This window comes from Ranitomeya imitator, chromosome 3 (assembly GCF_032444005.1).
Source record: "Ranitomeya imitator isolate aRanImi1 chromosome 3, aRanImi1.pri, whole genome shotgun sequence".
Taxonomy (NCBI): domain Eukaryota; kingdom Metazoa; phylum Chordata; class Amphibia; order Anura; family Dendrobatidae; genus Ranitomeya; species Ranitomeya imitator.
The window spans coordinates 528658231-528680961 of NC_091284.1; the positions used below are offsets into that span (position 1 = coordinate 528658231).

The 22731-nt window shown below is 51.8% G+C and overlaps 1 protein-coding gene across 7 annotated transcripts in view; it reads right to left on the reverse strand.

Moving 5' to 3' along the window:
• The window catches only part of MSI2 (musashi RNA binding protein 2), a 973036-nt gene extending 968939 nt beyond the window's left edge, over positions 1-4097 (reverse strand). For all 7 annotated transcript variants that reach the window (XM_069757787.1, XM_069757784.1, XM_069757786.1 and 4 more), the window contains exons 1-4: positions 3783-4097; positions 3474-3514; positions 3182-3263; positions 2611-2695 (exon numbers count right to left, since the gene is read on the reverse strand). In XM_069757787.1, the coding sequence (XP_069613888.1) occupies positions 2611-2695; positions 3182-3263; positions 3474-3514; positions 3783-3844 (270 nt within the window). In that variant the 5' untranslated portion in view covers positions 3845-4097. The remainder of the gene's footprint in view (positions 1-2610; positions 2696-3181; positions 3264-3473; positions 3515-3782) is intronic.
• Positions 4098-22731: the final 18634 nt, after the last annotated feature.

Sequence of the window (22731 nt, forward strand, 5' to 3'; positions counted from 1 at the left end):
AAAGGAAAGGACATTGGAAAAAAGGAGAGAAAGGAGAAGAAGAAAAGAAAAATCAGTGAGTAGCGTGCATTCATCTTTACTACCTGGAGATTAATGGCTCATATTTAAGGGTGGTATTATAGGCATTTATCATTTAACCGTTGAAAGGGCATTTTAGCGTACACAGTAATGCTCTGCAGCCCCGACAAAGTCAAAAAGGGTTACTAGCCTGAAATAAAATGGAAATGTGCTCAGTTTGTACCTTACAGAAGTGACATTGATTTCCTTTATTACAATGTATTGAGAAATGACAAGTCCCGAGCACACAAGAGACCCACTGATAGCCGGATAACAAAGTGCTTCTTTCTAGCTCAGAGTGCTGAACAGATGTTAGAGCCCCACAGCTAAAACTTAAAGTTATTTGCATGTACTTCATAATGCACCACTCCGTGCAAACAATTCTGGATAGAAACCTTCACCCAACACATTAATCTATGGGAAACGCAACCCCTTCTGAGCCAGCGCTCGGAGCTGCCTGCAATGCAACATGCTGCCGTTTCCACCTAATCACTGATAACGCGCACAAATACAGATGCCAATACCTGCTTCACAACAGAAATGCCTTCTGTTATAAAGCGACATGCAGTCTATTACAGTTTAGGAAGAAATAAGTGGATTTTCCCTAGAGGACTCGAAATAAGCAAATGTTGTGGCTGGCAAGAAGCTTCAAAATGAAGATAAACACACGAATCCAAGCAGCTCCGCCGAGAGTTCTGCTGCAATAGATTCCCCCGACCACCATCACCCCATTTACTTCAAAAAGCAGCAATGGATTTAATAATGTCACCAACAGACGTAATGGGAAATCGCCGGGTGCTGTGCAACGTAGAGGCAGCACTCCACTTTACTAAATGAAATGCAGGGTGAAGATGAATCTGCACAACGGAAAACATGTCGACAAATCTCAATAATGCTCACAAATGACCGTCGCCCCCTTCCTCTGGTCTACAGGGATAGAGTTCACATTAAAACGAGCCATTAATCCTACTCTTCAATACCGGATACAAAAACAGTGAGAATTCTAATATCTCACCAAAGCATCAGATTACCGGGGAGGAAAACAAGATGGGCAAGTGCAACAGGTAAGATTTTCATAGACCAATAAAAGATTCAACTTCACCAGAGCATAGATGCCGGCGATTTTTTATCATCTCGTTCATGGATAATATATCCAAATAAGGTTTTTATAGCTTATATTTTTTTTTAAAGGATGCAGTGCATTTTTGGAGAAAACAATGCCTTAAAGACGAGATGCGTGACAGACCATTTACGTACACCCGATACCAAACTGACATAAGTTAGTCGCAGTCGATCCTACTTGCGGTATCTACAAAAAAGCAACAACTAGCACACCATTTATGTGTATTGTAGGCCATTACCTAAAAAAATAGCAAACTTTTAACGCAAGTGTAAACAAGAACAGTGACTCCATGCCAAAACCCAACCGAGCTGCATCCTGCACTGAATGTTCTAACACGAGTCAACGACTAGACAACGCTACACTAACAACAGCCAAGCACATAGTGACAGACACGCCATCACGTTCCATGGACCACTCAGCCTTCCCTCGATACCCGGGCTCACGTGTCCCCAAAGGGTAAAGTCTCCTAATAACACTCCAGCATGAAATGGACATGTTACCACTTAATAAAATAATATTGACCTTTCTGCACTTTTCTATATAAAATCATACAATAATAATGACAATTAAACAATGATCAAGCAACAACAACAACAAAAAAGCAGGATGAAGTTCAATGACCTTGTGTGGACAAGTTGTATTGGCTCAAAAATAATGGCCCTGAAGGCACAGTTTTAGCAGTTGGTAGATACAACAACAGATTACGCCACAGATAGACGTGCACATATCTAGACCGGTCAGTAAGGACGGAAACTGTCGCCACTAGAAAAATGCATCATATAGCTCATTCTTCTCCCTTCCATCAGTAACAATGTGCCTAGATGAGGACAGGGTTAAAGTCCTGACATTTAACAGTTGTTAAAAAATCCTTTATCTAATCAGTGTAATTAGCTCACCTTTCCCTCCTCATTAAGCACCATAGCAGCAATACAGGGGATATTTAGTCAGTGTCCTTTCTCCAAGCTTTGTTAAGGCATAATTAAACTGGGTAATAGGGTGCAGAAAAGGCCACACTTTCCCCTCTCTTGTGTTATGCAAACCCCTAGGTGAGATACAGACAAGCCTGGAAGACCTGTCACAGACAAATTGGGATCTGATACCCCTAACAAGCCAAAAGTGACAGCGAATATTCCAGATTTCAAGATTGTTAGAACCCCTAAGGTCACCTGGCCTAACTAAGTGATAATGAGGTGACCTCCACTAGTGTTTTATAGACTAAAGAATAAAATGATTCCCTGCTACTCATCGTCAAGTCTAACAATAATGATAAGAATTATAATAGAAGGTATAGCTGATGAAAGGAACGAGCAGGTGTAATGCAGAAAGTTTAGCCGGACCAGGTGAGAGCTGCTAGACATTACAACAAGCCATCCAACCACAGAGCAGAAAAGAGAAATTGTAAAAATAATTAAAAAAAAAACACAACATACCGTCTTGGAATCTAATTCATGGTGGGGTTGAGCTAATACTTTATCTACACTTGCGGGATCTGCAAACGTAACAAAGCCGAAGCCTCTGAAATCAGACAAAGAACAAGAGAAATGACAATGAGCGCTAAACATCGAGCACGGAAACAAGGCGAAAATTAACAGAAAAAACAAGACAGAACAAATACAGATCAATAAGTCACATATCAGAAGTGCCGGCTGGGCACATGTAGGGGTTCTGCAGCAAGCTGGGCTACATCATGGCAGCTAACCCTGGCCAGGGGGTGTGAGGTCTCCACTTTGTGGAAGTGCAGGAGAAACAGAAACAAGACAATAAGAAGATACAAGTGTGATAAGGAGGGTGAGAGCGGCAGGGCACATTATTGGCCAGGGCAGAAGGCACAATGGGTCTAGTGGTGCCCGAGACACTTGCTGGCACAGAGCCCTGGTAGTGATGATCAGGCGGAGACAAGGGGGTGTGTGCCTGACATCCAGATGGTATCGGAGCCCAGGCCAGGCGCCTATGGGGCCACCACAAGTTCTACATGCCCGCTACAAGGCACATGGACGTTACCTGGATCGCTTTGTGGTGGGGTCCCTCATCACCATGCATTCTCGGATTTCTCCAAATTTGCTAAAATAGTCTCTGAGGCTGTCTGTGCACAAACAGAAGAGATGACAGCCATCAGCCGTGAAGGGTTAACAGTCCAGCAGCAGCCACCCCCATCCAAAGAGCCCAAATAGCGATAGGGGTCGAATAGAGGACTCGGAAAGGGGGAAGAAAGAGAGAAAGAAATGAGGAGGAGAGGGAGAAGCTGGCAGCAGGGAAGGAACAAAGAGCGGAGAGGGGCATGGGGGCAGCTTACCTGGGGAGGTCTGCCAGCTCAGGCCGCCGATAAACATCTTACTACAGGGGGAGAAAACACAACACAAGTCAGCACAGATGTCACATCGGCCATTTTGACGTGTAACTTACAAAAGCTTAAAGGGAGAGAAGAGAGAGCGGCAGAGATGAGGGGCACAGGGATGCCAGGGGATCTGCCCGCTCCACACCGCGGAGGGAGGCCCCCGCCAGGAGGCAGAGCAGGGGATGCCCACATCGCCGTGCCCCTCAGGGTCCCCGGTGCCCACACCCCCATCCTGCCCTCCGCAGGGCACCAGCACAGGGCACTTACCCGGGGTCGTGCTGAGAATCGCTCGGACTCCCGCAGGTGGCCTGGCTCCCATCTGCCTCCATAGCCCCTTCACACACTTAGATGAGAAAATAATAACAAGTAAAGAACAAGCGGCAAAAAGGCAGCGGAGCGGGGCTCATACACGGGCACGGCGGCGGCACTCCAGCACTGGCACTACTGTGTGTCACACACGGAGACAGGCAGCAGCTGAGCTACGAGGAGCCCACAACACAAGATTATTGAGCCGGGAAGGAGCTCGTCACACGTGGGATCAGCACTGCTCTGCCTCCTCCTCCTCCTCCCGCCCCTTGTCTCCCAGAGCGCCGGCCGGGGGCGGGCCCGGAGAACGTGGCCGTGACGTCACACTGCCCGGCTCCAGCTTCTGGCCAGTAACAACAATAACAAGAAGGAGCATGATGCGCTCTGGTGTGTGGCTGCCGGGCGGCGGAGCTGTCACCTGCCTGCCCGGGGTGTGAGCGGCGGGACTGTCACCTGCCTGCCCGGGGTGTGAGCGGCGGAGCTGTCAACTGCCTGGCGTGTGAGCGGCGGAGCTGTCACCTGCCTGCCCGGGGTGTGAGCGGCGGGACTGTCACCTGCCTGCCCGGGGTGTGAGCGAAGGGACTGTCACCTGCCTGGCGTGTGAGCGGCGGAGCTGTCACCTGCCTGCCCGGGGTGTGAGCGGCGGGACTGTCACCTACCTGCCCGGGGTGTGAGCGGCGGAGCTGTCACCTGCCTGCCCGGGGTGTGAGCGGCGGGACTGTCACCTGCCTGCCCGGGGTGTGAGCGGCGGAGCTGTCACCTGCCTCCCCGGTGTGTGAGCGGCGGAGCTGTCACCTGCCTGCCCGGGGTGTGAGCGGCGGGACTGTCACCTGCCTGCCCGGGGTGTGAGCGGCGGGACTGTCACCTGCCTGCCCGGTGTGTGAGCGGCGGGACTGTCACCTGCCTGCCCGGGGTGTGAGCGGCGGGACTGTCACCTGCCTGCCCGGGGTGTGAGCGGCGGGACTGTCACCTGCCTGCCCGGGGTGTGAGCGGCGGGACTGTCACCTGCCTGCCCTGTGTGTGAGCAGCGGGACTGTCACCTGCCTGCCCGGGGTGTGAGCGGCGGGACTGTCACCTTCCTGCCCGGGATGTGAGCGGCGGAGCTGTCACCTGCCTGGCGTGTGAGCGGCGGAGCTGTCACCTGCCTGCCCGGGGTGTGAGCAGCGGGACTGTCACCTGCCTGCCCGGTGTGTGAGCGGCGGAGCTGTCACCTGCCTGCCCGGTGTGTGAGCGGCGGGACTGTCACCTGCCTGCCCGGTGTGTGAGCGGCGGGACTGTCACCTGCCTGCCCGGGGTGTGAGCGGCGGGACTGTCACCTGCCTGCCCGGGGTGTGAGCGGCGGGACTGTCACCTGCCTGCCCGGTGTGTGAGCGGCGGAGCTGTCACCTGCCTGCCCGGGGTGTGAGCGGCGGAGCTGTCACCTGCCTGCCCGGGGTGTGAGCGGCGGAGCTGTCACCTGCCTGCCCGGTGTGTGAGCGGCGGGACTGTCACCTGCCTGCCCGGTGTGTGAGCGGCGGGACTGTCACCTGCCTGCTCGGTGTGTGAGCGGCGGAGCTGTCACCTGCCTGCCCGGTGTGTGAGCGGCGGGACTGTCACCTGCCTGCCCGGGGTGTGAGCGGCGGAGCTGTCACCTGCCTGCCCGGGGTGTGAGCGGCGGAGCTGTCACCTGCCTGCCCGGTGTGTGAGCGGCGGGACTGTCACCTGCCTGCCCGGTGTGTGAGCGGCGGGACTGTCACCTGCCTGCTCGGTGTGTGAGCGGCGGAGCTGTCACCTGCCTGCCCGGTGTGTGAGCGGCGGGACTGTCACCTGCCTGCCCGGTGTGTGAGCGGCGGGACTGTCACCTGCCTGCCCGGGGTGTGAGCGGCGGAGCTGTCACCTGCCTGCCCGGGGTGTGAGCGGCGGAGCTGTCACCTGCCTGCCCGGTGTGTGAGCGGCGGGACTGTCACCTGCCTGCCCGGTGTGTGAGCGGCGGGACTGTCACCTGCCTGCTCGGTGTGTGAGCGGCGGAGCTGTCACCTGCCTGCCCGGGGTGTGAGCGGCGGAGCTGTCACCTGCCTGCCCGGTGTGTGAGCGGCGGGACTGTCACCTGCCTGCTCGGTGTGTGAGCGGCGGAGCTGTCACCTGCCTGCCCGGGGTGTGAGCGGCGGAGCTGTCGCCTGCCTGCCCGGGGTGTGAGCGGCTGGACTGTCACCTGCCTGCCCGGTGTGTGAGCTGTGGGACTGTCACCTGCCTGCCCGGTGTGTGAGCTGTGGGACTGTCACCTGCCTGCCTGGTGTGTGAGCGGCGGAGCTTTCACCTGCCTGCCCGGTGTGTGAGCGGCGGAGCTTTCACCTGCCTGCCCGGTGTGTGAGCGGCGGAGCTGTCACCTGCCTGCCCGGGGTGTGAGCAGCGGGACTGTCACCTGCCTGTCCGGTGTGTGAGCGGCGGGACTGTCACCTGCCTCCCCGGTGTGTGAGCGGCGGAGCTGTCACCTGCCTGCCCTGTGTGTGAGCAGCGGGACTGTCACCTGCCTGCCCGGGGTGTGAGCGGCGGGACTGTCACCTTCCTGCCCGGGATGTGAGTGGCGGAGCTGTCACCTGCCTGGCGTGTGAGCGGCGGAGCTGTCACCTGCCTGCCCGGGGTGTGAGCAGCGGGACTGTCACCTGCCTGCCCGGTGTGTGAGCGGCGGGACTGTCACCTGCCTCCCCGGTGTGTGAGCGGCGGAGCTGTCACCTGCCTGCCCTGTGTGTGAGCAGCGGGACTGTCACCTGCCTGCCCGGGGTGTGAGCGGCGGGACTGTCACCTTCCTGCCCGGGATGTGAGCGGCGGAGCTGTCACCTGCCTGGCGTGTGAGCGGCGGAGCTGTCACCTGCCTGCCCGGGGTGTGAGCGGCGGGACTGTCACCTGCCTGCCCGGGGTGTGAGCGGCGGAGCTGTCACCTGCCTGCCCGGTGTGTGAGCGGCGGGACTGTCACCTGCCTGCCCGGGGTGCGAGCGGCGGGACTGTCACCTGCCTGCTCGGTGTGTGAGCGGCGGAGCTGTCACCTGCCTGCCCGGTGTGTGAGCGGCGGAGCTTTCACCTGCCTGCCCGGTGTGTGAGCGGCGGAGCTGTCACCTGCCTGCCCGGTGTGTGAGCGGCGGAGCTGTCACCTGCCTGCCCGGGGTGTGAGCGGCGGGACTGTCACTTGCCTCCCCAGTGTGTGAGCGGCGGGACTGTCACCTGCCTGCTCGGTGTGTGAGCGGCTGAGCTGTCACCGGCCTGCCCTGTGTGTGAGCGGCGGGACTGTCACCTGCCTGCCCGGTGTGTGAGTGGTGGGACTATCACCTGCCTGCCCGGTGTGTGAGCGTCGGGACTGTCACCTGCCTGCCCGGTGTGTGAGTGGCGGGACTGTCACCTGCCTGCCCAGTGTGTGAGCGGCGGAGCTGTCACCTGCCTGCCCGGTGTGTGTGCGGCTGAGCTGTCACCTGCCTGCCCGGTGTGTGAGCGCGGGACTGTCACCTACCTGCCCAGTGTGTGAGCGGCGGGACTGTCACCTGCCTGCCCGGTGTATGAGAAGCCGAGCTGTCACCTGCCTGCCTGGTGTGTGAGCGGCTGAGCTGTCACCTGCCTGCCCGGTGTGTGAGCTGCGGGACTGTCACCTGAGAATGAAAGAGGAATCCAGCTCAGGAAAGTATATAAAATCAAAAGTTTTTATTCCAAATTATTTTAAAAAAGAGGAAACACTGCATGTCAAAAATCAGCAATATCCAATGAACGGAAGGACGACCATGATACAGCTAAACGCATTTCGAACACTAGGTGTTCTTAGTCCACAGCAAGTCACCTGCCTGCCCGGTGTGTGAGCGGCGGAGCTGTCACCTGCCTGCCCGGTGTGTGAGTGGCGGGACTGTCACCTGCCTGCCCGGTGTGTGAGCGGCGGAGCTGTCACCTGCCTGCCCGGTGTGTGAGTGGCGGGACTGTCACCTGCCTGCCCGGTGTGTGAGCGGCGGAGCTGTCACCTGCCTGCCCGGTGTGTGATTGGTGGGACTGTCACCGGCCTGCTACAGGGAGGCAAGCTCAGCTGCAGCTCCATCGACTACAGTGCCCCTTACACCACTGACTCATTCACTAACTGCAAACAGAGGAACCACATTGCTTTACATTATGGAAAAATCCACTAGTTCATGGGAAACTTTGACAGTGATAAGTGACAACCCCAGTAGCAGAGTCTCCGCATGTATCCAAAATTAGCAAAGTTATCACTTAAAGTACAGATGAAAAGTTTGGACACACATTCTCATTTTAAGATTTTTCTGTATTTTCATGACTATGAAAATTGTACATTCACACTTAGGCTATGTGCACACGTTGCAGATTTGACTGGGGAATTTCCTGTGCAGATTCTGAATTTCTTGCAAGAAAACGCAGGTCAGAATCTGCACCTTTTTTTGGTCTGTGCACACGTTGCAGATTTTTGTGCAGATTTCTTCCTTTTTTTTTACCCCTGCAGATTTCTATTATGGAATAGGTGCAGAAACGCAGCAGTTCTGCACAAAGAATTGACATGGTCCTTTTTTTTTAATCTGCTGCGTTTTCTGTGCAGATTTTTCTGCACCATTAGCACAGCATTTTTATTTTGCCATTGATTTACATTGTACTGTAAATCACTTGCAGATCTGCAGCGTTTCTGCGCAGAAAAAAAAGCTGCAGTTCTGCAGGAGATCTGCAACGTGTGCACATAGTTAAGGCATCAAAGCAAAAGGTGGCTACTTTGAAGAACCTAGAATATAAGACATAATTTCAGTTGTTTCACACTTTTTTGTTAAGTATATAATTCCACATGTGTGAATTCATAGTTTTGATGCCTTCAGTGTAAATTTACAATTTTCATAGTCATGAAAATACAGGAAACTCTTTAAATGAGGTGTGTCCAAACTTTTGATCTGTACTGTATGTACAGAAGAGATGAAAACTTCTAGATCATTGGGATCTAACCGCAAGGCTCTCACAGATCAGTGCAGGGGTGGAAGTTGCACTCTGTCCCTGGATCGTAAAGGGGGATATATGAGAAAACAATGCTATTGGAAGAACCTTTCTTTCTATAGGATAGTAGGTATAGGATCCCGGGGTGTGAGCAGCGGGACTGTCACCTTCCTGCCCGGGATGTGAGCGGCGGAGCTGTCACCTGCCTGGCGTGTGAGCGGCGGAGCTGTCACCTGCCTGCCCGGTGTGCGAGCGGCGGGACTGTCACCTGCCTGCCCAGTGTGTGGCTGTCTGGCGGCGGGACTGTCACCTGCCTGCCCGGTGTGTGAGCGGCGGGACTGTCACCTGCCTGCCCGGGGTGTGAGCGAAGGGACTGTCACCTGCCTGCCCGGGGTGTGAGCGAAGGGACTGTCACCTGCCTGCCCGGGGTGTGAGCGGTGGAGCTGTCACCTGCCTGCCCGGTGTGTGAGCAGCGGAGCTGTCACCTGCCTGCCCGGTGTGTGAGCGGCGGGACTGTCACCTGCCTGCCCGGTGTGTGAGCTGTTGGAGCGGGGCGGGCTGCTGGGTACTCGGTACCGGGTCCTTTCGGTTCTCAGTGGGGGATGTCACGGTGGCATACCCGGTCCGTGGCCCTTGGGAGGTCCATGGATGAAATGGGGAAAGGTCTTTAAAGGGATAGTGTTCGTGACGCCACCTGTGGTATTCGGTCAGGGTGACCGACGCTGCTTAGGGGTCCGCTGGGGTGATGTTATGGCAGCTAGATGGTATACCTTCCCACAGATGAAGTGTGTCCCCAGGGCTTCCCAGAGTGTAGATAGTGGATGGTGGATGATGTAAGGCGCAGTGAATAACGAGGACACAAGGTTGCAGTCTCTTTACCTTTACTGAAGGCTTCAGCATCCACAGTACAGGGTAGGGACCACGGGGTAGGCACAGTCCGGCCGGTCTGAAGGCAAATCCAGAGTCCCCTTATCCAGGTGGAATTCAATAGCCTTCCTCTAGTGCCTGGGTGTTTGTAGTGCCTCCCTGCTGAGCAACTCGGTAAGGTCCTCGCAACTAATCACGGTGTGTGAGCGGCGGAGCTGTCACCTGCCTGCCCGGTGTGTGAGCGGCGGAGCTGTCACCTGCCTGCCCGGGGTGTGAGCAGCGGGACTGTCACCTGCCTGCCCGGTGTGTGAGCGGCGGGACTGTCACCTGCCTCCCCGGTGTGTGAGCGGCGGAGCTGTCACCTGCCTGCCCTGTGTGTGAGCAGCGGGACTGTCACCTGCCTGCCCGGGGTGTGAGCGGCGGGACTGTCACCTGCCTGCCCGGGATGTGAGCGGCGGAGCTGTCACCTGCCTGGCGTGTGAGCGGCGGAGCTGTCACCTGCCTGCCCGGTGTGCGAGCGGCGGGACTGTCACCTGCCTGCCCAGTGTGTGGCTGCCTGGCGGCGGGACTGTCACCTGCCTGCCCGGTGTGTGAGCGGCGGGACTGTCACCTGCCTGCCCGGGGTGTGAGCGAAGGGACTGTCACCTGCCTGCCCGGGGTGTGAGCGGTGGAGCTGTCACCTGCCTGCCCGGTGTGTGAGCAGCTGAGCTGTCACCTGCCTGCCCGGTGTGTGAGCGGCGGGACTGTCACCTGCCTGCCCGGTGTGTGAGCTGTTGGAGCGGGGCGGGCTGCTGGGTACTCGGTACCGGGTCCTTTCGGTTCTCAGTGGGGGATGTCACGGTGGCATACCCGGTCCGTGGCCCTTGGGAGGTCCGTGGATGAAATGGGGAAAGGTCTTTAAAGGGATAGTGTTCGTGACGCCACCTGTGGTATTCGGTCAGGGTGACCGACGCTGCTTAGGGGTCCGCTGGGGTGATGTTATGGCAGCTAGATGGTATACCTTCCCACAGATGAAGTGTGTCCCCAGGGCTTCCCAGAGTGTAGATAGTGGATGGTGGATGATGTAAGGCGCAGTGAATAACGAGGACACAAGGTTGCAGTCCCTTTACCTTTACTGAAGGCTTCAGCATCCACAGTACAGGGTAGGGACCACGGAGTAGGCAGAGTCCGGCCGGTCTGAAGGCAAATCCAGAGTCCCCTTATCCATGTGGAATTCAATAGCCTTCCTCTAGTGCCTGGGTGTTTGTAGTGCCTCCCTGCTGAGCAACTCGGTAAGGTCCTCGCAACTATTGTAGGTGTTAAGTCTATTCCTCTCTGTCACCCTGACGGATAGGACAAACCCGTATAACTGGTGGCCTGAGCCTTTTTATAGGGACCCTAGAGACGCCTCGGCCCCCACAAGTTGCCACCCTGCCTCCTGGGTATATGGTCGGGCAGCTAACGTGGAATTAACTGTCCTGCCAGTCTCTGAAGTAACGGCATAGAGATCCTTACTCACTCGGTGTTCTGGCTACCGGTACTGCGCTTCAGAAGGAGGCAGCCTGCTTCTGGCTGGTCTCCCTCTGATATTCCTCTCCTTTTGCTATGACTTTGTTGCTCACTCACTGCAACACAATTCCTTTTGTGTCCTTTCTTAGGATGCTGCCGCATGGGATGCAGGCGCAGCTCCGTGTACCTTCGTCTTCCACAGGCCGCAGTCTGGAGCTGGCTGGAACCCACCCCAACCGGCCTCTGCGAAACTCGGTCGGGACCCACTGACTATCTCCTCCCTCCAGTCAGCTTCTGTCTGGGTCGATGCCCAGTCAGCTTCTGTCTAGGTCGATGCCCAGTCAGTTTCTGTTGTGAATTCTGTGGCAGAGCTCCCTCCTGTGGTCACAAGTGGTACTTCGGCTGATTCTCTCTGTGAGCTTCTGTTGGTGGAGGAAAGTGGTACTGCGGCTTCTGAGTTTCCTCCCTCAGGTGATCTGGTGTGTGAGCGGCGGAGCTGTCACCTGCCTGCCCGGTGTGTGATTGGTGGGTCTGTCACCGGCCTGCTACAGGGAGGCAAGCTCAGCTGCAGCTCCATCGACTACAGTGCCCCTTACACCACTGACTCATTCACTAACTGCAAACAGAGGAACCACATTGCTTTACATTATGGAAAAATCCACTAGTTCATGGGAAACTTTGACAGTGATAAGTGACAACCCCAGTAGCAGAGTCTCCGCATATATCCAAAATTAGCAAAGTTATCACTTAAAGTACAGATGAAAAGTTTGGACACACATTCTCATTTTAAGATTTTTCTGTATTTTCATGACTATGAAAATTGTACATTCACACTTAAGGCATCAAAGCAAAAGGTGGCTACTTTGAAGAACCTAGAATATAAGACATAATTTCAGTTGTTTCACACTTTTTTGTTAAGTATATAATTCCACATGTGTGAATTCATAGTTTTGATGCCTTCAGTGTAAATTTACAATTTTCATAGTCATGAAAATACAGGAAACTCTTTAAATGAGAAGGTGTGTCCAAACTTTTGATCTGTACTGTATGTACAGAAGAGATGAAAACTTCTAGATCATTGGGATCTAACCGCAAGGCTCTCACAGATCAGTGCAGGGGTGGAAGTTGCACTCTGTCCCTGGATCGTAAAGGGGGATATATGAGAAAACAATGCTATTGGAAGAACCTTTCTTTCTATAGGATAGTGGGTAATGTCCTGATCGCTGGGGTTCCGATCGGTTGAACCCCCCACCAAGATCTCTAGAACTGTAGCTGTGAAGAGCCCATGTCAATATAGTGGTGATCAATCATGTGCACCTCTGTTCCATTCATTCTAATGGGAGTGTTGAAGGCTAGCCGAATGCTGCACTTGGCTATCTCCGATTGTTTCATTAAGGCCATGTTCACACGGTCAGTATTTGGTCAGTATTTTACATCAGTATTTTTAAGCCAAAACCAGGAGGGGAACAATCAGAGGAAAGTATAATGGAAACGTCACCATTTCTGTGTTTATCACCCACTCCTGATTTTGGCTTACAAATACTGATGTGAAAACTCACCAAATACTGAACGTGTGCACGTGGCCTAAGAGTGAGTGGAGATGTGTGTGATCGACCATCACTCCATTCACATGCCTAGTTCTCTGGATCGTTGAGGTCCCAGCAGTTTGACGCCCAGTGATCAGTAAGTTATTCCTTATCCTGAGTATAGGGCCCACAAGCTTCAAGTTACACCAATGTCTCTGATAGATTGCGCTTCTTACTTTGGCACCACAACAAAATCAAGAACATAGGGTCCTACAAGTATATCAGATTAATGAGGTGACCACAGTGAATGAGCCCTAAATATCTGTGATAGATATACTCCTTTTTCCCAAGAATCTGGGAAAGGAGATGGAGGGACATATTAGACTGGTATTTACTTGTTAGTCTGGTTTGTGAATTCTTATACACAACTCCCCACTTCCCTGAGTGGAGGAGGGGACAGATAAGGGCTGATTTTGGAGCACAGCAAGACACATGGCCCTGGCATCTTCACCATCAGAAGTAATCCGGGAAGCAGGGATAGCAAAGGCGCCCCTAGCTTTAGGGATAGAGAAGGAGTCCCAAGCCACAGGATGTAGCAACAGTGCCACAACAGATATAAAATGTATGAAATATAAAGCCATAGACAGGTTTTATATTTAGGGAGTATGACAAAGCTAGGCGACAACCTTTTGGGGAAATGTAATGTAATGGCGAGAATAGCAGCATGCACAACGATGGGCTTTAGAACAAAGCCCATCTAGGCCCCAATAGAAGGTACTGTGGTCAATTAGAAGCTGTTGGTATCTACTATGTGATGGACCCCGCAAGACACCTTAGATTTACTTATGAATTAAAGCAACACAGCAAAATTCAACAGAGTGTAAGTTGAAACCTAGCTTTCTCACTATGAGAAATAAGAAAGGAACTGCTGAATTAAAAAAAAACAACAACGTGGAGGAAAAGGATGACTGCAGGACAAATATTCAACAGAAATGCCTTATCATAAGAGTTGGTCCTCTTGTGAGATGGCGGACAGGAGCTATGTCCCCCTCAAGAAGACATTGTGTCAAGCGAGTTAAAATTCCTAAAAGTTGTTTTTGTGTGATGGCAGTATTTGCGTGTATTATATATAGAAGTACTGTATATTTTATCCTTATGGCCGGTGTGCCAGGTGCAAGGAGAGTTAACCTCATGTCCATCCCCAGGAATGGCAGAGGGTGGTCAAATAGGGGAACCAGTAGGAAGGATATAGGCGGTATTTAGTCAGAGGGCAGAGTGTTGGGTAAGCTGCGTGCTGGAGAGGATGTGAAAGAAGAACAGGTTTGGTGGTAGAACTACAAGGCTCAGCATGGAAAGAAGCTAGCTACAGTACAGAGGTGGCAGGACATCACTGTGACGGGGTGTATGGCAGAGCAAGAAGGGACAACCGGCCAAGGGATGATTCCACAGATTTATTATCAAGAACGCTGGAACAACACATGCAGGTAGATCTACAGAGTCCACAATTAGTCCAGTGGAACAGGTTCGGGGGCACCTCCCGATAATCCTTGTGCCAGGTAACAAAGCAATAGTCCACAATTAGTCCAAGGGATCCCAAAACAATCTCACGAACGACGAGATATGTCCTCAGCTCAAGTCTCGCCCCGTTCGCTTCCGCAGTCCCAGATGGACATGGGGTCTTGCCTCAGCTAAGAATCCCCACTCCTTCTCCTTCCAGGATCAACTCACATCTGATCTCAAAATAAGAATGGATTGTCTGAGCTCCTGGGATCCGCCCATGAAGGGGGTAGAGGTTACACCTTCTATTCAATGGTTGGGTCCACCAGAAGATTCTAGACTGGTGGGCTCCAGGCAGTCTATGTAATATGTACATTTGACTAGCCACCTGCTGTGAGGAAGAATGGCTATTCCTCCACTAGTGATGTTGACAAAGCTTAATTACATTAGAGCTTAGGGCTGCAAGTATTGGGGGAAGGAGACATTGTTACAGGTGAACTCCCAGCCAAGAAAATACATAAATTACAGCTAATAGAAACCAGAGAACAGTTACATACATCAAATGGCATATTATTCAAATACAGGACAGGGCAAAAGTACATATCATGACAATCCCTTCCCCTCCCAATTTGTGTACGTACCAGGGACCTCTACAGGTCGCTGGTTAAGTACACACAGGCAGAGCGTAACTTACATGTGGCTTCATGCAGCCACAAATTGGCATCTTAGCTCTCCTACATCATTGCCCAGGAGAACATCTGCAGGCAGACCACCCATCACCCCAACCACACATCGCCTGACCCCAAAACCAAAGTTCAGATCCACAGTGGCTGTGGGAATAGTCCTCCATTGTCCACCAGCCAGTTCAATGACAATCCCAGGTCCTCGATGGATTGCCTCAGGCCGAACCACTCGGGGATCAGCCAGTGTGAGGAAAGCCCCTGAGTCACAAAATCCAATAAGTCTCTGTCCATCCAGCACGACCTCCTGCAAGTGCTTACCTCGATGAGCAGAAGTCGTCATAGCTGCGGGTCGCACACCATAAACTCCTAGTGGTGCAACATAGGTGGGTGAGGCACTAGGCCAGTCCTCACGTAGTGGTGACACGTCGTCCTCCATGGCACTTGGCTGTACATAATTAATAATACGACTGGGTACAGGATCAATCCTCATTTGTACAGCTGGGCAGGAGGCTTGCAGATGCCCCAGCTGTCCACATCGATAGCATCTGTGCTGGGTCTCACTCCATCCAAGGCGTCCTCTTGGGTGAGGGGTAAGGGAACCTGGAGGCCGGCTCCCACCTGAAGGTGCTGTAGGGGTTTGAGGACGACTTCTCCATGAGCTGACTGGGCATGAGGCCTGCAGATGCCCCAGATGCCCACAACCATAACACTTGCGCTCTGCTACTTCCTCTCCTCGTCGTATTCCAGAAAACGCAGTAGAAGCAACTGGAGGCACATTTACACGGGTATCAGCATGAGGTGGTGGCTTAGAGGAACGGGGAACAATGGGGACAGAAGAACAGGGGGCCACCGGTGTTGTGGAGCTGGTAGGCCTCTCTCCATCCTCCAACAGAACCCTCCACTGAGGCTTGATGGTGAGAGCCTCATCAGCTAGAGCTGCAGCTTCCTCCACAGTGGCTGGTCTCCTCTCATGCACCCATTCCCGGATCTCAGCAGGGCACTTGAAGTAAAACTGCTCTTTTAGGATAACCTGGAGGAAGGTCTCCCAGGTTAAGGCCTCATCTGCCTCCAGCCAGCGATGACATATCTGTTTGAGTCTGTGGGCATACATCTTGAAAGACACTTCCTCATCACAGGCTAAAGTACGGAACTGAGTCCTGTAAGTGTCTGGGGTAACAGCATAATGTTCTAGAATAGTCCGTTTAATCTCCGCATACTCACAGTTCCCCTGAGGGTCCATAGCTCTATAGGCTGCGGCAGCTCCACCCTCTAAGAGCCCCACCAGATGTCGGACTCGGTCCCTTTCCGGGACTTCCATTAATCGACACTGATGCTCAAAGTCCTGGAAGAAGCCCTCAATGTCGCCTGCAGCCTCATTAAAGGGCTTGAAGTCTTTGCGGGACACTCTGGGGAGTTCCCTCATTTTGGGTGCTGGGGTTACAGTCTGTCTGGAGCTTCTAGCTGCTTCCAAAGCGATCTGCCTTTCCAGCAATGCCATCTCCTGAGCTCTGTCCTCGGCTCTGTGAATGGCCTCCCTCTCCTCGGCTCTGTGAATGGCCTCCCTCTCCTCGGCTCTGTGAATGGCTTCCCTCTCCTCGGCTCTGTGAATGGCCTCTCCTCGGCTCTGTGAATGGCCTCCCTCTCCTGAGCTCTGTGAATGGCCTCCCTCTTATCGTCCATGGTGGCCTCTTCTCCCAGAAATGCCAACTCCTCCTCGTACCACACAACCCACTGACTCCTTTGGACATTTACCTCCGGCTGCAGTCTTTCCTCCATTTGCTGTGAGGATCCTTCCTCAGCGTCATCTTGCAGGCGAACTCCTTCCAAAGCCTCAATGAGCTGCTCCTTGGAGAGTCCCTTGTAGCTGACTCCCAGTTCACGGGCCTTTGTTTGTAGGTTCACCGCAGTCCAGTTCTTGTACTCTGCGGTGCTGGTTCCCGATGTTGATGGGCCTTTGTCCTCCATTCCTTCTGCTCTGGTCCCACTGCTGCCACCAGTTTGTGACGGGGTGTACGGCAGAGCAAGAAGGGACAACCGGCCAAGGGATGATTCCACAGATTTATTATCAAGAATGCTGGAACAACATATGCAGGTAGATCTACAGAGTCCACAATTAGTCCAGTGGAACAGGTTCGGGGGCACCTCCCGATAATCCTTGTGCCAGGTAACAAAGCAATAGTCCACAATTAGTCCAAGGGATCCCAAAACAATCTCACGAACGACGAGATATGTCCTCAGCTCAAGTCTCGCCCCGTTCGCTTCCGCAGTCCCAGATGGACATGGGGTCTTGCCTCAGCTAAGAATCCCCACTCCTTCTCCTTCCAGGATCAACTCACATCTGATCTCAAAATAAGAATGGATTGTCTGAGCTCCTGGGATCCGCCCATGAAGGGGGTAGAGGTTACACCTTCTATTCAATGGTTGGGTCCACCAGAAGATTCTAGACTGGTGGGCTCCAGGCAGTCTATGTAATATGTGCATTTGACTAGCCACCTGCTGTGAGGAAGAATGGCTATTCCTCCACTAGTGATGTTGACAAAGCTTAATTACATTAGAGCTTAGGGCTGCAAGTATTGGGGGAAGGAGACACTGTTACAGGTGAACTCCCAGCCAAGAAAATACATAAATTACAGCTAATAGAAACCAGAGAACAGTTACATACATCAAATGGCATATTATTCAAATACAGGACATGGCAAAAGTACATATCATGACAATCACAGGCAAGTGTAGACCCTTGCATCAAGGAGAAAAGAGCTTAGAAGTCTGGGAAAAGTACGGCCCAGCTGAAGAGAGGGACTTTAGGAAAAGGTTGGCCCTGCTGTGAGTACTAAAACAGGCAGTTATGTCTCAACGGGTGGCCCCCTGGCACTGTCTTAGCTAAAGGCTCCGGGTATCAGGATGATAGCGTTACACATGGATCCGTATGACCCTAACCCTAAGGAAATCAGGTAGATCAAACATACCTCCTGGGTACCTGTTGCCAAAGTGCAAACTGTAACTCTGAGAATGGAGGAAGAGAACGTATAACCTGTAATCCCCTGTTCACCAGTTTGGCCGAATATAAAATGGGCATTGTTTTCAAGGACTGGTCTAGGTTATTGAATGAAACGGGTATTGCATTGACGACTGCACTAAGTGCAATGGAACTGACGATGGCAGCAGCAGATCCAGGTACAATGTTGCACACACCCCCCAACAACACAAAATCCTTTGTAGCTGACCCCGACTTGGAAATGGCATACTTCTCACATGACAAGTGCCAGGGGCCAGTTTACAAGTGGCATAGATTTCCAAGATAGTGAATGGCTGCATGAACCCCAAGATGGAGGACAGCAGCGTGAATCCCAAGATGACGACAGCTGGTGGTCCGAGGCTGGGAAGTCCAGCCCATTCTGTGAGTGCACGGTGTCTGAAAGTGCAAAAACTGTGTTCAGCCCACCAGAATGATGACCTCAAGGGGGAGGTAAGTCAGAGACCTCCCAACCCCTGTAAGAAAAACACTCTGTGGTATCCTATGGCCACGGGAGATGCCCAATGTAATTGAGGAGCGGAGGATAGCGGATGTGCTAGCTTGGGAAGCTTGGGAATGGCTAGCAGGCCCGAAGTGAGAAGCAATGCACGGAGTGTCGGGTGGTCGATTTCAGCCAGATCAAGAGATGTGACTTCATCAAGGAGCAAGGAACTGGGGATGAAGTTTAAGTCAACTGGGCTATGGTGAAGAGGGACACTTTGCTGTACCGCCAGCACAACCGCTACATAGGCGAAAAGGTCAATTTCTGCAAGGTATGGTGCCACAAAGGATAGAATGTGGTGGGGGGTCACTCACCTCGCAACCAGCGAAGAGGTCGAGAAGTGGGAGGAGGCAGAGCTTGAGAGGCAAAACCGGCATCAGTGTCGCAGTGAACCATCGAGATCCGTGGGACAGGAGCAGAAGGGGGAAGCGCAACAGCGTCACAAAGAAGATGCGGGGACCCAAAGTCCTGTTCGGACAGGGGAGGAGAAGAAGGAGCCTCCTGGCACCAAGATAATCCTTGTGGCCGCATCTGGTACTAATATTTGTCTTTCAGGGAACACGACAAAGCAAGTATTCTTGATGGGGACAGGACTGCTTCAGGACAACTACAGGAGGCGGTGGTATCCTGAGAAGCCTTGGGGATAGGACTAACCATATAAAGCGTATAAAGCAAATGAACATTTCCAGTGCTGTTCCAGACTTGTCCCTTAAGGCCATGTTAGTAAGGCCTTGTTGTTCTTCTGCTGTGTTATAATGTTCTACAGAGGATGTCAGGATCAGTAAGGCTCAGGGGAGTCTAACTGCAGATGGTCCCCCCAGTTGTGCTAAGTTTGGCAGCCTGTTTCTTTGTTGGGCCAATGTCCATAGTTAAAGCGACATGGATACTTGTTCCGCGGTCCCAACCAAGATGACTCGGAAAGAAAGTGAGAGAAGATATGGGTTTCCAGGAGAACAGTGTGACCAACACAAGATTGCCTTGTGCAGGCGTGTACTACGGAGGACAGAGAATGAACTTCAATCCAATATTGCGGCCAGCATGCAGTCAGCGGGTAAGGAAAGGGTGAATCAAACACCCGAAAACTCCGCCCATATGACCGAAAATCGGTCCCACCAAATTCAGGTGACAGGTTCCCTTTAAGGTCTCCAACTTAGTGGTTAAGGACTGCAACTGTATGGACAGTTCTTCGTGTGCATCTTTTTTGTCGGCAAAACTCCTGGTACATGGTCCGAACAGGCAGGATCCATGACCTGAGCAAACTGTCACGGATGTGGTTTGTGGAACCACTGTGCCACGGACTGTGGAGACCCTAGAGGGGCGTGACTAAACAAACATCTGACAGTTCACTAGAGCCTCTGATGGTGAGGTTAGACTTGGCTCCCGATGTACCCCAGGTGCCAATCCAGGACAGACCAACAGACGCCCAGCAGCTGGACCCAGAGGACAGACTGGAGGGAGCAGCTGGCAGAGTTTGATTTAGAATGCAGCAGACAGAGTTCGCATCAGAGTGCGGCAGACAGAGTTCGCATCAGAGTGCAACAGACAGTGTTTGTATCAGAGTGCAGCAAGCAGGAACTGCATCAGAGTTCAGCAGGCAGAATCTGCACCAGAGTGCAGCAGGAAGTGTTTGTATCAGAGTGCAGCAGGCAGGATCTGCATCAGAGTGCAGCCGGCAGGATCTGCATGAGAGTGCAGCAGGCAGGATCTGCATCAGAGTGCAGCAGGCAGGATCTGCACCAGAGTGCAGCAGACATGATTTGCACTAGAGTGCAGCAGGGACAAGAATGCAACCTTGTACAACTTAAACTACAAAACAGGAAGGTTGCTCAAGCACCTCCTCAGTGAGGAGGAAGCAATATATGCATAATGTTCCACAACTATTGGCTGGGGAGGAAATAGCAAGTGCACGCGCTGACCCTCTTAGAGGGCGGGAGTGCATGCTCGCGTGCCCTAAGGACATGGCTAGAGGACCGGCTGGAAGCAAGCAGAGCATGACGAAGGGAAAAACTGACCGCAACACGGGTGAGTGAAGTGAAACGCTAGAGACCCTGCCTGTCAGAGCAGGACTCCGGCGTGGAGCTAACAATAATATTAAATGTCTGCTGGCAAATGCAAGAAGTCTAGCAAGCAAAATGAATGAACTGGAGATTCTTATGATGGTCACAGAATATGATATGGTGGGCATTACGGAATCCTGGCTTGACGAGAGCCATGACTGGGTAACAAACGTAGATACAGTGGGGCAAAAAAGTATTTAGTCAGTCAGCAATAGTGCAAGTTCCACCACTTAAAAAGATGAGAGGCGTCTGTAATTTACATCATAGGTAGACCTCAACTATGGGAGACAAACTGAAAAAAAAAAATCCAGAAAATCACATTGTCTGTTTTTTTAACATTTTATTTGCATATTATGGTGGAAAATAAGTATTTGGTCAGAAAAAAAATTTCATCTCAATACTTTGTAATATATCCTTTGTTGGCAATGACAGAGGTCAAACGTTTTCTGTAAGTCTTCACAAGGTTGCCACACACTGTTGTTGGTATGTTGGCCCATTCCTCCATGCAGATCTCCTCTAGAGCAGTGATGTTTTTGGCTTTTTGCTTGGCAACACGGACTTTCAACTCCCTCCAAAGGTTTTCTATAGGGTTGAGATCTGGAGACTGGCTAGGCCACTCCAGGACCTTGAAATGCTTCTTACGAAGCCACTCCTTCGTTGCCCTGGCGGTGTGCTTTGGATCATTGTCATGTTGAAAGACCCATCCACGTTTCATCTTCAATGCCCTTGCTGATGGAAGGAGGTTTGCACTCAAAATCTCACGATACATGGCCCCATTCATTCTTTCATGTACCCGGATCAGTCGTCCTGGCCCCTTTGCAGAGAAACAGCCCCAAAGCATGATGTTTCCACCACCATGCTTTACAGTAGGTATGGTGTTTGATGGATGCAACTCAGTATTCTTTTTCCTCCAAACACGACAAGTTGTGTTTCTACCAAACAGTTCCAGTTTGGTTTCATCAGACCGTAGGACATTCTCCCAAATCTCCTCTGGATCATCCAAATGCTCTCTAGCAAACTTCAGACGGGCCCGGACATGTACTGGCTTAAGCAGTGGGACACGTCTGGCACTGCAGGATCTGAGTCCATGGAAGGCGTAGTGTGTTACTTATGGTAGGCCTTGTTACATTGGTCCCAGCTCTCTGCAGTTCATTCACTAGGTCCCCCCGCGTGGTTCTGGGATTTTTGCTCACCGTTCTTGTGATCATTCTGACCCCACGGGGTGGGATTTTACGTGGAGCCCCAGATCGAGGGAGATTATCAGTGGTCTCGTATGTCTTCCATTTTCTAATTATTGCTCCCACTGTTGATTTCTTCACTCCAAGCTGGTTGGCTATTGCAGATTCAGTCTTCCCAGCCTGGTGCAGGGCTACAATTTTGTTTCTGGTGTCCTTTGACAGCTCTTTGGTCTTCACCATAGTGGAGTTTGGAGTCAGACTGTTTGAGGGTGTGCACAGGTGTCTTATTATACTGATAACAAGTTTAAACAGGTGCCATTACTACAGGTAATGAGTGGAGGAAAGAGGAGACTCTTAAAGAAGAAGTTACAGGTCTGTGAGAGCCAGAAATCTTGATTGTTTGTTTCTGACCAAATACTTATTTTCCACCATAATATGCAAAAAAAATGTTAAAAAAACAGACAAGGTGATTTTCTGGATTTTTTTTTCTCAGTTTGTCTCCCATAGTTGAGGTCTACCTATGATGTAAATTACAGACGCCTCTCATCTTTTTAAGTGGTGGAACTTGCACTATTGCTGACTGACTAAATACTTTTTTGCCCCACTGTAGTTATACTACAATTAGAAAGGAAAGGACAGATATAAAAGATGGTGGGGTGTGCATCTTCGTAAAATCCTCATTAAAACCTGTACTCAATGAAGACATTGGGGAGAATTACAGCAATGTAGAGTCATTATGGGTAAATGTATTGGGATAGTGGTATGGCAATAATGGAAAGCTGCTAATTGGAGATTGCAACAAGCCTCCTAATATAGCTGAACAGGTACATGATGAAATGCTGCAGAAAACTAGAAAGGCAGCAAACAGTAATAGGGTTCTTATCCAGATATTCAATGGGACATAGAATCTAGAATTAAGGGAAGAGCTTATTCGTATAGACTGGGACAACGTCATGGTAACTGGGGATACCGAACATAAATGGGGCATTTTTTAAGGAAATACGACTAGAATCCTGCAGAAAACTTGTACCCTCTGGTAATAAAATGTTAAGGAATAAAAACCCCATTGTGGATGAATAAGACAGTACAACGTTCAATAATACAAAAACAAAGGGCATTCAAAATCTTAAAAGCCGAGACTATTGAAATAGCATTTCA